Here is a 17,573-nt window from a genome sequence, read left to right on the forward strand (position 1 = left end):
GCATAGTGGTCAGGTAGGCCAGTGTAGTGGTCAGGTGGGCCAGTGTAGTGGTCAGGTGGTTCAGTGTAGTGGTTAGGTAGGTGAGTGTGGTGGTCAGAAGGGTCAGTGTAGTGGTCAGGTGGGTCAGTGTAGTGGTCAGGTCAGTGTAGTGGTCAGGTGGTTCAGTGTAGTGGTCAGGTAGGTGAGTGCGGTGGTCAGGTGGGTCAGTGTAGTGGTCAGGTGGGTCAGTGTAGTGGTCAGATCAATGTAGTGGTCAGGTGGATCAGTGTAGTGGTCAGGTGGGCCTGTGTAGTGGTCAGGTGGATGAGTGTAGTGGTCAGGTCCTTTGTAGTGGTCAGGTGGGTCTGTGTAGTGGTCAGGTGGATCAGTGTAGTGGTCAGGTCAGTGTAGTGGTCAGGTGGGTCTTTGTAGTGGTCAGGTGGGTCTGTGTAGTGGTCAGGTGGATCAGTGTAGTGGTCAGGTCAGTGTAGCGGTCAGGTGGGTCTTTGTAGTGGTCAGGTGGATCAGTGTAGTGGTCAGGTGGATCAGTGTAGTGGTCAGGTGGGTCTATGTAGTGGTCAGGTGAGTCAGGTGGGTCTGCATAGTGGTCAGGTAGGCCAGTGTAGTGGTCAGGTGTGTCTGCATAGTGGTCAGGTAGGTGAGTGTAGGAATCAGGTAGGTCTGTGTACTCTCCATCCTGTCACCATCCTCTGTATACATGGGCAGGACAAAGGGGGTGGAGTAAGGGGCGGAGACAAAAATGAGGCAAAATGGGCAAAATGAGGTTTCACCTAGGGTGTCAAAAATCCTTGCACCAGGTTGTCAAAGTGCAACTATATCTACCCCCCCCCCCCCCCCCGCTTTCTGAAAGCTCAGACAGCTGTATAAATGCTGGACTTTGAACAGGTCTATAGAAGAGAAGACAGCAGATAAACAGGTACAACTTTTGTAGGAGGATTTATTTAATCACTGTGTATTACCTGAGGTCAGTCACTTCACTGGGTGTATGTGAGGTTTTACAACCACTTTAAGGGGGAGCTGTTAGGGGGCTCAACCACACGTTTTTACTACTCCCAACCACAAGTGTAAATGAGCCCTTAGTGAGTCACTCAGGACAGGCATACTTATGTGGATTCACAGATGTCAACAGGGAGGCTATTCAGATCAAATAATATGTTTATGCAAGTCAGAGGCATTGCTAGACTTCAGTGAAAAGAAAGGTCATGATGAAGTTCAGCTTTAATTAAATTCCTCAATATCCACAAAGGATACCAATCAACACTGTGTGCACCAAATGTCTTTGCAAACCTGGATATTACCTTGTAAAAGAAGCACATCAACACTGTGCTGTACAAAGCCTGGGCTAAGAGCAGAGCTGTAGGGGTCCTCCTCACATAAAGGGGTCCTCCTCACATAAAGGGGTCCTCCTCACATAAAGGGGTCCTCCTTACATAAAGGGGTCCTCCTCACATAAAGGGGTCCTCCTCACATAAAGGAGTCCTCCTCACATAAAGGAGTCCTCTTCATATAAAGGGGTCCTCCTCACATAAAGGGGTCCTCCTCACATAAAGGAGTCCTCTTCATATAAAGGAGTCCTCCTCACATAAAGGGGTCCTCCTCACATAAAGGATTCCTCCTCACATAAAGGGGTCCTCCTCACATAAAGAAGTCCTACTCACATAAAGGATTCCTCCTCACATAAAGGGGTCCTCCTCACATAAAGGATTCCTCCTCACATAAAGGGGTCCTCCTCACATAAAGAAGTCCTACTCACATAAAGGATTCCTCCTCACATAAAGGGGTCCTCCTCACATAAAGGATTCCTCCTCACATAAAGGGGTCCTCCTCACATAAAGAAGTCCTACTCACATAAAGAAGTCCTACTCACATAAAGGGGTCCTCCTCACATAAAGGGGTCCTACTCACATAAAGGGGTCCTCCTCACACAAAGGGGTCCTACTCACATAAAGAAGTCCTACTCACATAAAGGGGTCCTCCTCACATAAAGGATTCCTCCTCACATAAAGGGGTCTTCCTCACATAAAGAAGTCCTACTCACATAAAGGGGTCCTCCTCACATAAAGGGGTCCTCCTCACATAAAGGGGTCCTCCTCACATAAAGGGGTCCTCCTCACAAAAAGGAGTCCTCCTCACATAAAGGGGTCCTCCTCACATAAAGGGGTCCTCCTCACATAAAGGAGTCCTCTTCATATAAAGGAGTCCTCTTCATATAAAGGAGTCCTCCTCACATAAAGGGGTCCTCCTCACATAAAGGGGTCCTCCTCACATAAAGGGGTCCTCCTCACATAAAGGATTCCTCCTCACAAAAAGGAGTCCTCCTCACATAAAGGGGTCCTCCTCACATAAAGGGGTCCTCCTCACATAAAGGAGTCCTCTTCATATAAAGGAGTCCTCCTCACATAAAGGGGTCCTCCTCACATAAAGGGGTCCTCCTCACATAAAGAAGTCCTACTCACATAAAGGATTCCTCCTCACATAAAGGGGTCCTCCTCACATAAAGGATTCCTTCTCACATAAAGGGGTCCTCCTCACATAAAGAAGTCCTACTCACATAAAGGGGTCCTCCTCACATAAAGAAGTCCTACTCACATAAAGGGGTCCTCCTCACATAAAGGATTCCTCCTCACATAAAGGGGTCCTCCTCACATAAAGAAGTCCTACTCACATAAAGGGGTCCTCCTCACATAAAGGGGTCCTCCTCACATAAAGGATTCCTCCTCACATAAAGAAGTCTTCCTCACATAAAGGGGTCCTCCTTACATAAAGGAGTCCTCTTCACATAAGGGAGTCCTCCTCATATAAAGGGGTCCTCCACACATAAAGGGGTCCTCCTCACATAAAGGAGTCCTCTTCATATAAAGGAGTCCTCCTCACATAAAGGGGTCCTCCTCACATAAAGGGGTCCTCCTCACATAAAGGGGTCCTCCTCACATAAAGAAGTCCTACTCACATAAAGGATTCCTCCTCACATAAAGGGGTCCTCCTCACATAAAGGGGTCCTCCTCACATAAAGGATTCCTCCTCACATAAAGGGGTCCTCCTCACATAAAGAAGTCCTACTCACATAAAGAAGTCCTACTCACATAAAGGGGTCCTCCTCACATAAAGAAGTCCTACTCACATAAAGGGGTCCTCCTCACATAAAGGATTCCTCCTCACATAAAGGGGTCCTCCTCACATAAAGAAGTCCTACTCACATAAAGGGGTCCTCCTCACATAAAGGGGTCCTCCTCACATAAAGGATTCCTCCTCACATAAAGGGGTCCTCCTCACATAAAGGGGTCCTCCTTACATAAAGGAGTCCTCTTCACATAAGGGAGTCCTCCTCACATAAAGGGGTCCTCCTCACATAAAGGGGTCCTCCTCACATAATGGGGTCCTCCTCACATAAAGAAGTCCTCCTCACATAATGGGGTCCTCCTCACATAAAGCGGTCCTCCTCGCATAAAGGATTCCTCCTCACATAAAGGGGTCCTCCTCACATAAAGGATTCCTCCTCACATAAAGGCTTCCTCCTCACATAAAGGGGTCCTCCTCACATAAAGGATTCCTCCTCACATAAAGGGGTCCTCCTCACATAAAGGATTCCTCCTCACATAAAGGATTCCTCCTCACATAAAGGGGTCCTCCTCACATAAAGCGGTCCTCCTCGCATAAAGGATTCCTCCTCACATAAAGGGGTCCTCCTCACATAAAGGATTCCTCCTCACATAAAGGGGTCCTCCTCACATAAAGGATTCCTCCTCACATAAAGGGGTCCTCCTCACATAAAGGATTCCTCCTCACATAAAGGGGTCCTCCTCACATAAAGAAGTCCTACTCACATAAAGGGGTCCTCCTCACATAAAGGGGTCCTCCTCACATAAAGAAGTCCTCCTCACATAAAGAAGTCCTCCTCACATAAAGGGGTCCTCCTCACATAAAGAAGTCCTACTCACATAAAGGGGTCCTCCTCACATAAAGAAGTCCTACTCACATAAAGGGGTCCTCCTCACATAAAGGGGTCCTCCTCACATAAAGGATTCCTCCTCACATAAAGGGGTCCTCCTCACATAAAGCGGTCCTCCTCGCATAAAGGAGTCCTCCTCACATAAAGAGGTCCATAAAGGGGTCCTCCTTACATAAAGGGGTCCTCCTTACATAAAGGGGTCCTCCTCACATAAAGGAGCCCTCCTCACATAAAGGAGTCCTCCTCACATAAAGGGGTCCTCCTCACACAAAGGGGTCCTCCTCACACAAAGGAGTCCTCCTCACACAAAGGAGTCCTCCTCACACAAAGGGGTCCTCCTCACACAAAGGGGTCCTCCTCACACAAAGGGGTCCTCCTCACACAAAGAGGTCCTCCTCACATAAAGGGGTCCTCCTCACATAAAGGGGTCCTCCTCACATAAAGGGGTCCTCGTCTCTCAGCACTGAGGATTTCAGCCAGCAGGCTCCTCATCCCCAGGAAGGACTGCAAACTTTTACATATCAATGGAGCCCACACGCCCCCAGGTGGGCCAGGTATGTCACCTTTTGTCAGAGTTCCTTCAAATGAAACTTTTACTTGTCTGTCCATCTGTAACACGTGTCACTGACACACTAGGGATTATCCGAGAAGAATGCACCGGACATGTTTCCTACAGGCGCCTCCCTGCACACAGCTCGTGCAGGCAGTACTCGGGGCAGTCTCTGTCTGGGTCCTCGGGATGGTGACGTCATGCGGAAGCTGATGTCCTGCCACATGGTGCTGATGTGAGATTCGCTGTGTTGTGATCGGGCTACGATCTTTGTGTTTATGGTGACACCCGCCGGAGGTGAGTGTACAGGATGGGTACTTCTGCTCATTAGAGTGTATTCTTTGCATGTTTGTTGGGGACAGGTTGTCTACTCACCTACACTGCATTGACAGCCAGTCACATGCTTCTCACAGGGGACAGATCGGCCGAATGATCTCTCTGTGGTAGTAGTGGCACTAAAAGTCCCAGCTTGATAGTAAGTTAAAGAGACCCTGTCACAGCCCCAGTGTATTCACATAGAGGGAAGCTGGAGGCACACACACCGATCCCAGCACTGTTAGCTGAGACTGTGGGAGGGATACATAGGTATGACCCCCAACTGTCCCTGATTTGGAATAAAGTCCCTCTGTCCTCCTCATTTGTCCCTCATTTTGGTCTGATCTATATAGTTGTATATAAAATGCACTATTTAACTTTCAGAAAGTCTTTCCCAGTGCTAAACCTTTCATCCAGTTTTTAGATTGCTGCATTTGTAAATGTAAAAAGCCAATATAAAGTAGTGGTAAAAAAAAGCACTTGTGGGTTTAAAGGGGTTGTAAACCCTCAAGGTTTTTCACCTTAATACATTCTATGCATTAAGGTGAAAAACCTTCTGTTATGCAGCAGCTCCCCTTTTACTTACCTGAGCCCCGCAATTCCTGCGATGGGAACGAGCACACCAGCTCCGGCTGGTGTCTCATGTCCTGATTGGATAGATTGATAGCAGCGCAGCCATTGGCTCCCGCTGCTGTCAATCAAATGCAGTGATGCGGGGCGGGGACAAGTCCTTTTGTCTGTGTCAATAGATGCAGGACTCGGGAATGCGCCCGCCTGCATGGGTGTCCCGAAGGAGAGTGCTTCTCCGATGGGGCATTCGAGAAAAGGAGGATCCGGGCCACTCTGTGCAAAACCAACTGCACAGAGGAGGTAAGTATGATATGTTTGTTATTTTTTTTTAAAAAGAGAGTTTGGTAACCCTTTATTTATTTTTTTTTTTTTGTACAATTCTCCTTTAAGGGGGGGGGGGGTGACTTGTGCCTACATACTTTTGCTAATAGGTGTCCCTCATTCCCATCTCAAAAAGTTGGGAGGTATGGTATGGTGATCTACTGTTTTTTGTAAAAGTTATGAGCACTTGAAGCATTGCAGAAGCAGGGGTCGCCATCGTGTCACAATGATCAATAGATCTACAAATATTGTCAGCTGAAGTTATATCCACATCTTGGCCAGGGATAAATTCAGGTGGGTTTGGACTAGGGTTGTCCCGATACCACTTTTTTAGGACCGAGTACAAGTACCGATACTTTCTTTCAAGTACTCGCCGATACCGATTACCGATACTTTTTTTTTAAATGTCACGCGACAGTGTTTTTTTGTTTTTTTTTTTTTTTTTTTTAACAGTGCTTGCTTTTTTTTTTGGGGGGGGGTGAACGGTGTATGTGTGTGGTTTTTTTTTTTTTATTTACAACTTTTATTTTTTACAATAATATTTTTTTTATTCTTTATTGTGTTTTTTTTTTTTTTTTTAATTAGCCCTTTTGGGGGCTTTGGTGAGATATCAGGGGTCTTAACAGACCTCTGATATCTCCCCCTTGAGACAGAGAAAGAGACAGAGGATAGAGATTCCCCAGTCCCTTTCTCTGCAGCCTCAGCTGCACTGAGAATGAATGGAGAGAAGACAGCAGCTTCTCTCCATTCATAAACTGACACATCGTAATCACAGGAGATTACAATGTTTCAGTTATGTGAATGGACAGAGTCAGCTGACTCTATCCATACACAAAGGAAGGAGGAGGGGGACTGAGGAACGGAGGGGGAGAACGGAGGGAGACAGATAAGGAGAGAGGAACGGAGGGGACAGCGGAGAGGCACAGAGGAACAGAGGGGGCACGGAGGAGGATGCAGTGACAGTCAGCGGTGAGCGATCACCGCTGTATGTCACTAAAGCTGGTGAAAGCCGCTGGGGGAGAATCTTGTAACTCCCCCACGTGCCGATCACAGCTGTCCTCTAGGTATCGGGGGAAGCATCGGGAGCATTTGCCCGAGTACAAGTACTTGGGCAAATGCTCGGTATCGGTGCCGATACCGATACTAGTATCGGTATCGGGACAACCCTAGTTTGGACTGTCTGAACCCACCATTAAGCTGTCAAGGCAGACAGCCAATCATAGGCAGCAACAGCATTCCCTGCCCCACAGGTCGTAAAGAAAGATTAGCTCTGACGTGTTCGCATGCTGCACGTGCAGAGCCCGCCAGGAAGTCGGCACTGCACAGCGCTAATCACAGGCAGTGAGACATTTCCCGATGTGCGGCTGCAGAGATCGGGAAATGTCACCACCACTGTGATTAGCGCAGTTCATTGCTGACTTCCTGTCAGGCTCGGCACGTGCAGCATGCGAACACGCCAGAGCTCATCCTTAGTCGTAAATATATACTCCCCTTGTATATGTGCTGGGTTTGCCTCCAATGCCTATGATTGGCTGTCCTGTTTGACAGCTTTTTGGTGGGTTTGGACTTTTGTTTGAACGTGCCTGAGCTCATCCCTAACCAGCTCATAGCAGCTCATAGATGATTTGATTTTCTTTTCATTCACTGTGGGTGGAAGGAAAGATAACCACTTAATTCCCACGTCAACAGTCAGTATTGATGGGGAGTGCAGGGATCCCTCTGGGCCGGCAGTACATGATGATTACTGCTAGTGGCTATAGCCACCCACAGTAATTATATGTAGAAAAGTCCGACAGGCTGCTTGTACCCAAGTCGATCCAAACATCCTGCTCATAGATGGATCAAATCTTGACTGGTTCCTGCTGAACCGGCTGAATTTTGATCCATGTATGGCCGGCTTTACCATGCAAGTAATTTTGGCCTTGTCTGTCACTTTTTCTGCCTCCCTAACCAAAAAGTAGCCTGAAAATGTGGAAGGTTGGCACCCAGCCTGACTTTTGGGCTTCTTTTACACAGTTGGCAAGCGGGTGGTAAAAACAGATGGTTTACCACCCACCTACGAGTAGACATGTGCTGCTTAGAGCAGTATGCCATTGTCACTGTCTTTGGTCAGTCATAAGTGGCAAAGGCATACCCTGCTCTGCAGCTCCACATATACAAGGGGATTGTATACATACTGCTGCAGAGTGGGAAATGATTCGGCTGCTTATGATTTGCTGAGGACAGTGGCTGCTTCCTGGCAGGCTCTCTCACAAGGTTTCGAACCAGGGTCAGAATATGGCCAAGCTCATACCTAATCCGTAGACCTAAGCCTTGGAAAATTTGAATAGCTCAGGCTTATGGCTAGGGATGAGCTAAGATTTGACCTGCTGTGGCCACATTCAGAGAGGGTCATTGATCAGATATGGCCTTGTGGTTATAGTAGGTCAGATATGTCACCAGCATCCCCACCTTTTTGTTACATACGAGTGCGCATGGGGAATTCCATAGCCACAGCTAATTGGGACAGCGGCCTGCTGTCATGTGACCGTTTCCCTTGGGTTAAGGCCGAATTCAATCCATCACAAGCCTTAGCTCATCCCAGTTGAAGCAGTTCTCCACTCTGGGGGATAACAATAAATGAAAAGTCAGCATCTACAAATCCTTTAGCTGCTGATTTTTAATAACCGTACACTTGCCTCTTCATGGATCCAGCGTTATTCTCACCGGGACTAGTTCTTCACTAGCCTTTGGGTCCCTGGCACCATCATCTTCTGCTTGAAACGCCCAGGTGATTGGAGCAAAAGTGTGAGCGAGTACCTATCAAAACTAGGTACCCCCCCCAAAAAAAAATTGATCTGCCAAATGTGGAGGACTTAATGCAGAACCTCCAGAAACCTCCCCTTTAATGACAAATTTTCCATGTTGCTAACTGTTTTAAAACTAAGCTCTGGGCACAATACTTTCATTTTAAATATATTAATGGCCACAAAGAATATCATTTTACTATGTGTGAAATCAATGCCTTGGCAAAGTCAGATATTGCCTTGTAAGACAAGTACTGACATCATACTGCTGTACATAGTTTGTGCAGAGAGGAGAGTTGTGGGAGGGACCAGCAGGCCCCACACAATAGAGAGCCTACAGAAAACTACAGGAGGGGACAGATACAAGACCAGTCACTATGCACAAGGAGAGAGAGCAGCACATACCGGTCTATATTACAGGAAGCTCCTGCACACTTTCACAATGGATTACTGCACAGATCTGGAAAAAATACACAAAGATTCAAGTAGTACACATGACATTTGTACTTGGACAAGATTTTTTATCCCGGAGTTTTATTAATTAGATAATTGCTAATTTAACTTCTTTTCTGATCCTTCTTTTACCATCACTTGTGACAACTGGGCATTTCAAAGGTTAATAGTGAGATAGGCTCTGCTGAAGGTGGAAGCCTGTATTATCGCATGCACAGATATTCGAAATGTGTAATATCTGTGAACCTATCCATCTCTGTTCACAATGGAAGAGGGAAGCCATTCCGCGTATACCCTTTTTTTTTTCTGCTGCAGTGGGGAGGTCGGGGTTGATCCGGCAGATCATCCAGCAGAAGGCCGCCATGGTTAACCTATGATGTTCCTAGGGGTTTTAACAATCAAAACTGGGAATCATATTAAGGTGTCTAAATGTTTTTGCTTAATATTTAATATTTGCTTAATATTCACACAATGTTCTAATTGGATTTAGTTGGAAACCATGGGAATCCTGGGTAAAGGTTGTGTGAAAACTGTTTAGAAATAGACCTATATGTGTCATAATGAAAATATTTGTTCCTTGACAAAGAATATTACTGAAGTTAACATGTTGTCTATTGCTGACTTTTTTTTTTTCCTTGTGTTTTTCTATTCTAGATATATAGTCGTGAAAATGGAGTACATGAAGGGGCCAGCAACAAGCAGCCAAGGCAACATGTAAGGAGCTTATTTGGGAAAATGTAAATCTAAGGCTCCGTTCACATCTAGGTGTTGCTAGTTTATAGGCGTTTTTCGGGTATTTTTTCAGGCGTTTTTGAAGCATTTTTGTACAGACTTTTTCAAGGTTTAAAGGTCACCAATGCAAAAGCTGTAAAACACCTGTAATCTGCCAAAAAAGAAGCTTGTGCACTTTTTTGGGCAACGGGCGTTTTTGCTTTAAGCGACAGAACGCTCAGATGTGAACAAGGGCCACTGAAATGAATGGGATTTGTCCTGTTGGGAGTTTTTAGAGCTGAGGCTTAGAGCAGGAAAATACCTAGGTGTGAATGGAGCCTTAAAGCTGAACTTATGGCAGATTTAAAAGACCCAAATGAATGCAGGTCTGTGTTCGTCGATACATTATTAGGGGATTTTTGTAAATGCCAGAGCTGCAAGAGTCTGCTTTTGACCTGGTGCCTGCCAGTTGCAATCTACTGTATAGCAGCAAGTTGTACTGCAGTGCACATGCACTAACAAAAAACTTGCCAGTGGGAGGAGAGAGCAGAGTGGGAGAGAAATGTGTTCATCGGTATGCTACTTTTACTTTCCAGTCTTAGACTGTGGAAGGACAAGGATAAGTGTTACTTAAAGTGACATTGAAGGTGTGTGTGTGTGTGTGTGTGTATGTACAGTATATAGAAGGTTGATGTCACACAGGTGATGTAACATTTCCACCATTTCTCTTAATAGAGAAAAGCTTTGTGTGTCTCCTGCTAACATTTAAAGTGTTACTAAACCCAGGACCCTGCATTCACTATATCTGGTCTCCCACAGTACACAGAGCATGGAAATGCAATCATTTAGTAAATATAAACTGCTAAACACCTTTTCTCATCAGCAGTTTATAGCAGTCTTGTGACTTCTAGTCTGGTTCAGTGTCTTCTTAAAGGGGTTGTAAACCCTCGCTGTTAAGGTGAAAAACCTCCTGTGCTGCAGCAGCACCCCGAGCCCCCCTTATACTTACCTGAGCCCCATAATTCCCATGACGGGAATGAGCACACCAGCTCCGGCCGGTGTCTCATGTCCTGATTGGATAAATTGATAGCAGCGCAGCCATTGGCTCCCGCTGCTGTCAATCAGGAAGTCTGTGTTTTTTTTCTGTCCGTTTGGGTACTGTGTGTACATTAATATGTTATATTATTTATATTACAGCCTTTAGTTTTTTAATCTGAATGATATTTGATGGATCAGAACACAATAATCTAAGATGGTGAAGTAAACTTAGAAAAATATATACATAAAACAATTTTTCAGAAATAAAAGACTAATAACAGCTTAAAACGGAGTTCCATTTGGTTTTGCGTTTATTAAAAGTCAGCAGCTACAAAAAGTGTGGCTGCTGACTTTTAACTACTTCCGGATTGCCCACCGCACATATACGGCAGCAGGGCGGCCCAGCTGTGTGTAACAACATACCTGTGCGTTGTCTGTGCTCCCTGGTCTGGGGCACGTGCGCTTCACCGGCGACGCACCACTGCTGTGATTGAACAGAGCGGGATCCAGTCAAAGGGGTCGGCGGCCACGATCGTTCTCAGGAATGACAGGCGGTCCGACTATGTAAACAAGGCAGACTTTCATTCTCTCAGACAAGGAGAGAGAGATCTGTGATTCCTACTAATTGGGAACACCGATCTTTCTCTTTGTCCAGTGTCAGCATCCCCCAAGCAGTTAGAAAACCCTCCCAGGGAACACATTTAACCCTTTGATTATCCCTGATGCTAACCCCTTCCCTGCCAGTGTCATTTATTCTGTGACGTTGCATTTTTTTTTTTTTTTTTTAACCACTGATCACTGTATTGGTGTCACTTAGTGTTCAATTTGTCCGCCGCAGTGTCGCAGTCCTGCTAAAAATCACTGATCGTCGCTATTACTAAGAAAAGAAAAAAGGTCCCTATATCTATCCCATAGTTTTGTAGACGTGATAACCAATCAATATACGCCAATTGGGATTATTATTATTTTTATTTTTTTTTACCAAAAATTATATAGCAGAATACAAATTGGCCTAAATTCATGAGGAAATTAGATTTTTTTTTTACATATTTTTATTGGATATTTTTTATAGCAGGAAGTAAAAAATAATGTTATTTTTTTCAAAGTTGGTACTCCTTTTTTTTTTTTTTTTTGTTGTTTTGTTTTGTTTATAGCGCTAACAATAAAAACCGCAGAGGTGATCAAATGCCACCAAAAGAAAGCTCTATTTGTGGGGAAAAAAGGACATCAATTTTGTTTGGGTACAGGTTTGCACGGTCCAGCAATGCGGCCGCCTGAATCCTCCATTCACTCAGTCGCTGGCATCAAGTGTGGGCACCTGGCAGTGACAGCTTGCGGCTTTTACAGCTGGGTGCACACTGCGCATGCTCGAGTCGCGCTGCGCCTTCTTAATAGCTGGGCAATCTTCTGGGATCTGTGACGTGTCCCAGAAGATTGCAGGGAGTGGAAGAGGAGAACTTCCTGCTCGAGTCGCCTAGGCGTCCTGAGCGAAAGTGGGGGTACCTGTCAAAACTAGGTACCCCCCCCCCAAAAAAAATGACATGCCAGATGGGGCATGTCAAGGGGTTAGGAGTCCTTAATGCAGAAGTTCCACTCTTGGGTGGAACTCCGCTTCCAGGGCTCATGCACACTGCAGCTCAAGGAAGCTCAAAGAAGCAGCTCCTACAAGCTTTTTAAGCTTTTTTGAGCTCTTACTTTTTCTGCCTTGAACCTCCCCTCCATGTCAGCCAATGTTTTCATGTACACTATGGCTTTTTCAGGCGTTTACAGGCAGAAAATAACTCCCACCAAACTCACGTTTTTGAGAGGAGCTTTCGAGCAGAAAAGACGCCTAAGTTCCCAAAAACACGTGAAAGAGCATGAAAAAGCACAAAGAAGCTCAAACACACAAAAAAATAAGAACAATTAGCTGAGAGGAGGGTTTGTGAAAAAAAATATGAAAAAAAAAAGCTCAAAGGATCTCAAATAAGCTCAATAAAAACATTCAATAGAGCCCAAAAAAGAACAAGCTTCTTCAAAGGAAAGGAACTGTAAATTTTGTGTTTTTATTGTGCATAGTTGCACTTATCCACAATGTTTATAGATACAGAGGTGATTAAAAGTGATCTTACTGCTTGTTTAGAATATGTAAATACTTTATTGTGCCTAGTTTGGGCACAGGTTCAGTTTAAAAATCTAGATTGCATTATTAGAATTATAATAATGTTTTTCTGTTTTAGTCTTTGTTGTCAGTGTGGCATTCCAATCCCACCAAACCCTGCGAACATGTGTGTAGCATGTCTGCGGACACAAGTTGACATCAGTGAAGGAATTCCAAAGCAAGTTTCCGTGCATTTCTGCAAGCAGTGTGAACGGTAAGATGCAAATGATTTCTATTTGCCTCCCTTTGCTTTATCTTGATTGTAAAGTGAATATAAAAAGTATTTGGAAAATGTCTACATTGTCAAAATGGGTGTCCTGAACATGGAGAACTTTAAAGCGGTATTCTATTCATAAATTTCATCTTAGTAGTCTTCAAATGTGGTGACTTTGTTTTCTTTTTTATCCTTTTTTTTTTTTTTTTCCCCTCTGTCCTGTCTTAACCAATTGCCGACCGGGCCATAGCCGAATAATGGCTACAGAGCGGTTGGCTTATTCTGGGAGGGCGCGCACCTGGGAATGTCCATGATTGTCGGGTCCTCCGGATCTGGCGCATCACAGATCGGGGTAAAGGGTCAATGACAGCAGCCTTTTACAATGTGATCGCTCTGTCCAATGACGGAGCGATTGCTTGTCAACATACCGGCGCATGTCCGGTTCAGTTGTCTCCTGTCTTTGCACGCTGTGCCCACCGATCGGTACAGCGTGAGAGGAGGGAGACTGCAGCTGTACACACCTGTGCCCGATCCATGCCCATCTGTGATCATTCCATGCCCTTTTTGCCAAAATTTATAAAGAAAAATTACTAATTTGCAAAATTTTATAACTGAAACAAAGAAAAATGCAAAAAAAAAAAACAGCGATTAAATACCACCAAAAGAAAGCTCTATTTGTGTGAAAAAAAGGATAAAAATGTCATATTGGCAGTGTTGCATGATTGAGTAATTTTCATTCAAAATGTGAGAGTGCTGAAAGCTGAAAATTGGCCTGGTTAGGAAGGGGGTATAAGTGCTCAGTGGTCAAGTGGTTAAAGTTCACTTCTGTAAAAAATAAAAAATGCACATCTTTTTGCAGGTAAAAAAAAATCTGCATTTATTATCTTCTTTACTATGAGCCTGCAAAGTATTGCACCCAAGATCTGACGGTGGTGTGCGGTGTGGTCTGGCTTGACCAGCACAGTGTTGATGCACTGATACTGGCACATTGCACTGTGTTTTTTCATAGAGTTCTTTCAGCCGGTGAGCGATGACCTGCATTGTGCTGAAATAAAACTACTGCACACAGTACTTTTTTTCAGCACACACTGCAACACAGTGGTGTGAACTGGCCACACCAGAGACGAGGCATTTTGCCTTATCTTGCGGTGGGGATGTGGTGGCATTGCACTGGAATAACTAACACTATCCCACGGCACCTGATGTGAATGGACCCTAATTGAGGCATCTGTTATGAAACAAACTCAAAGATTTAGAGGCATAAATACATCTGGGTTGCTTGAGTCATATTTTTTTTTTCAAAACCCTTGAATCGAACGGCAATTTGTTACAAATATGGAAAGTGGTATCCCCACCAGCAGTGAAGTGATAGGTCTGGATAGTAAGCATAAGAATCTGAAAAATAACAGACTTATTGGTTGGATCACCAGGTGAAAATACAGGCAAAAAGAAAACGAATGCAGCCACTACCTCCTAAGAATTAACAAGCTGCAAATATATTGCATTCTTTCTTTTTGGGGTTAAGGGCCGGGTCACACCAGAATTGCACAGGAATGTAGACCATGCTACTTTTGGGAAAAAAACGCACTGCACCAAATGGCATGGTATTTTGGTACCATGCAGTCTGGTGCCCGCAAACGCAATGCATTTGCAGTCTGTGTTTTGGGTTGACATTAACAATGTATTAGCACCCGCAGCATATTGCAACGGCAGTGTGTTTGGAACACATTCAGGAAAAGTAAATGTCCTATTTAACCAAGTATGCCACTACTGGAGATCTTGAATAGATCAATGGTATTCAGTATCTGAAATGAGGTTGCCCATGGTCTGTTATTGGCCATCTGTATGACTTGAGTTATTTAAAAAAAAAAAAAAAAAAAAAGTATTGCTTCTTTGTACAACCTTAGATGTCTAAACCTTGACCAACAGTTCCATGACTGTTTCAGATATCAACAAGAAAAACTCACTGATCTATTTCCACAAACCTCACATTTTTACACAATGGTTTAAAGGGATATTAAAGCCTCTGAATGGAGTAATATACCACCTTGCTAAAAGCTGACATTTTTTTAAAAGCAAAATTGATGTCTTGTGTGTGTTTGTTTTTATTTTTTATAACAAACATGTTATACTTGCCTGCTCTGTGCAGTGGTTTTGTACAGAGCAACCCAGACATGGAGCCGTGGTTCAGCCCTGCCCCTTGTCTCTCCTCATTGGCTGACTTTGACAGCAGCGGGAGCTAATGGTACTCACTGCTGTGTCTCAGCCAGTGAGGAGGGAGAGTCCCGAATAGCCGAGGCTCTCAGGCAACATCGCTTGATCAAGATGGGTAAATATTAGGGGGGCTGAGGGGGGGATGCTGCACACATGTTTTTTATCTTAATGCAAAGAATGCATTAAGATACAAATCCTGCCTTTACAACCACTTTTAGGCTGGGTTCATACTTTCATGGCAGCTCTTTACCATGTGATTAGCTGTATCCAGTCACAGCTGATCACAGATGCAATCAGGATTTGCGGGGTTAACGCCAATACTCCCCTCACGCTGACAGCATGTGAGGAGAGCCGAAGACCAGCAAATCCACACAGGGGCATGGGCACTGATTATCAGTGCAGCCTCATCAGCGCACATCATTTGAGGGAAAAAATTACTTATTTACATAATTTTATAACAGAAACCTAGAGAAACTTTTGTTTGTTTTTTTTTTTTTTTTTTCCAACATTTTTTGTCTTTTTTTTTTTTTCGTTTGTTTAGCAAAAAATAAAGACCCAGTGGTGATTAAAGCGGGGTCCGCCTACCCCTGCAAAAATTAAAAGCCAGCAGCTACACATACTGCAGCTGCTGACTTTTATTAATAGGACACCTACCTGTCCTGGAGTCCAGCGATGTCGGCACCATTGCCGATAAGGGAACCCGGCAGTGAAACATTACAGCTTCATGCCAGGTCCCTACTGCGCATGTGCGAGGCACCGCTGTGCTCTCCTACTGGCCTGGCGGTAGGGGAAGGAGGAGGGACCCGAGCTGCTGACATAATTCGACACAGCTCAGTCTCCCAGGAGAGGGGACAGGGTACCTGTCAAAGGCATCCGCTCCTCCCCGGAGGGGAGTGTCCTATGGGGAGGAGACAAATGAGCGGAAGTTCCACTTTTTGGTGGAACTCCGCTTTAAATGCCACCAAAAGAAAGCTCTATCTGTCTCAAAATATTGACACAAATTTAGTTTGGGTACAGCGTTGCATGACCATGCAATTGTCATTCAAAGTGTGACAGCACGGAAAGCTGAATATTTGACATGGGCAGGAGGGGGGGGGGGAGTGCTCAATAGGCAAGTGGTTAAACTTTAACATTACAAAGAAAGGTAGGCTTTTTTATTTTTTTTTTTTTAGAGGAGGTCAGCAGTGACATGTTAAAGGTTCTGTTGCATTTATTTGAATGTAACAGTATACCTGAATATTGTTTTTGACCATGGGAACCTTTCTACAGATACAATAAAGTTGCCATCAAGTAGTTTGAATCTGGTAAATACCTATGGTTTGTCTTTTGTTTCTGAAACAATTATCTGACTTGGAAAAAAAAATGTAAAGTTAACCCGACAGATTAAATTGCAGTTGTGCATTTTTGCCATCCAAAAATTGAACATCCTGTTTTAATAATATATTTCAAAATTAGGGCCTGATCTGTCAATCGATTCTTAAAAAGTATGAATTCGAATCAGTCTTATTGGTGGCCGAGGGCAAATGGCTCCAGTTCTTAGAGCAGACACTGACACTTTGCTTTAATGGTGGAATCCCTGTCAGTTCTGGCAAAGCGGTGATATTTCTGGGTAGTATAGATTTGTGTACGTGGAATTTGCCTGTTCTGCACACAGTGCTCCTTGCTATTGCAGTCATTTTGGGATCACTGTGACCTGTACACCTACAAACCCTGCTTCTTTCACAATATACTAGGATTTCCGCAATCTTCCTACATCTGTAGTCTGTAGCTGTATTGTCTCTGCAGGCTAAATGAATGTAGGATTTGCAACAATACCAGGGAAGAGAATGTTCTTTCAGAGTTTTGTTTGGAAAATTCATGAATTTGGCTGTAGCGAGTGTTTTTACTTTTTTTTTACAACAGCATGAACAATGCCATATAAAAGCCAGAAAACTGAAGTTTGGTGCAGCAGCACTAATTTGCAAAGTGGCATAAGTGAGCCCTACATTAAAGTGATTGTAAAAGCAGAAGAGTTTTTATCTTAATGCATTCTATGCATTAAGATAAAAAACCTTCTGTGTTTAGCAGCCCACCTCAGCCCCCCTAATACTTACCTGAGCCCCATCTCTATCCAGCAATGTTGCAGGAGAGACTCGGCTGCCCGGGACTCTCCCTCATCATTTGCTGAGAGAGCAGCGGAGAGCCATTGGCTCCCACTACTGTCAATCAAAGTCAGTGAGCCAATGAGGAGAGAGAGAGAGAGGGGGTGGGGGCCTAGTCACGGCCCCGTGTCTGAATTGACACACGGAGCTGCGGCTCGGGTGCTCCCACAG

General features: G+C 44.5%; 1 protein-coding gene across 1 annotated transcript in view; it reads left to right on the plus strand.

Moving 5' to 3' along the window:
• The first annotated feature begins 4,643 nt into the window (after positions 1-4,643).
• Positions 4,644-17,573, plus strand: part of NMD3 (NMD3 ribosome export adaptor) — a 108,559-nt gene continuing 95,629 nt past the window's right edge. Inside the window, exons 1-3 of the mRNA XM_073626117.1 lie at positions 4,644-4,796; positions 9,599-9,658; positions 12,913-13,047. Coding sequence (XP_073482218.1) covers positions 9,615-9,658; positions 12,913-13,047 — 179 coding nt within the window. The 5' untranslated portion in view covers positions 4,644-4,796; positions 9,599-9,614. The remainder of the gene's footprint in view (positions 4,797-9,598; positions 9,659-12,912; positions 13,048-17,573) is intronic.

The sequence above is a fragment of the Aquarana catesbeiana genome, linkage group LG04 (assembly GCF_042186555.1).
Source record: "Aquarana catesbeiana isolate 2022-GZ linkage group LG04, ASM4218655v1, whole genome shotgun sequence".
NCBI lineage: Eukaryota > Metazoa > Chordata > Amphibia > Anura > Ranidae > Aquarana > Aquarana catesbeiana.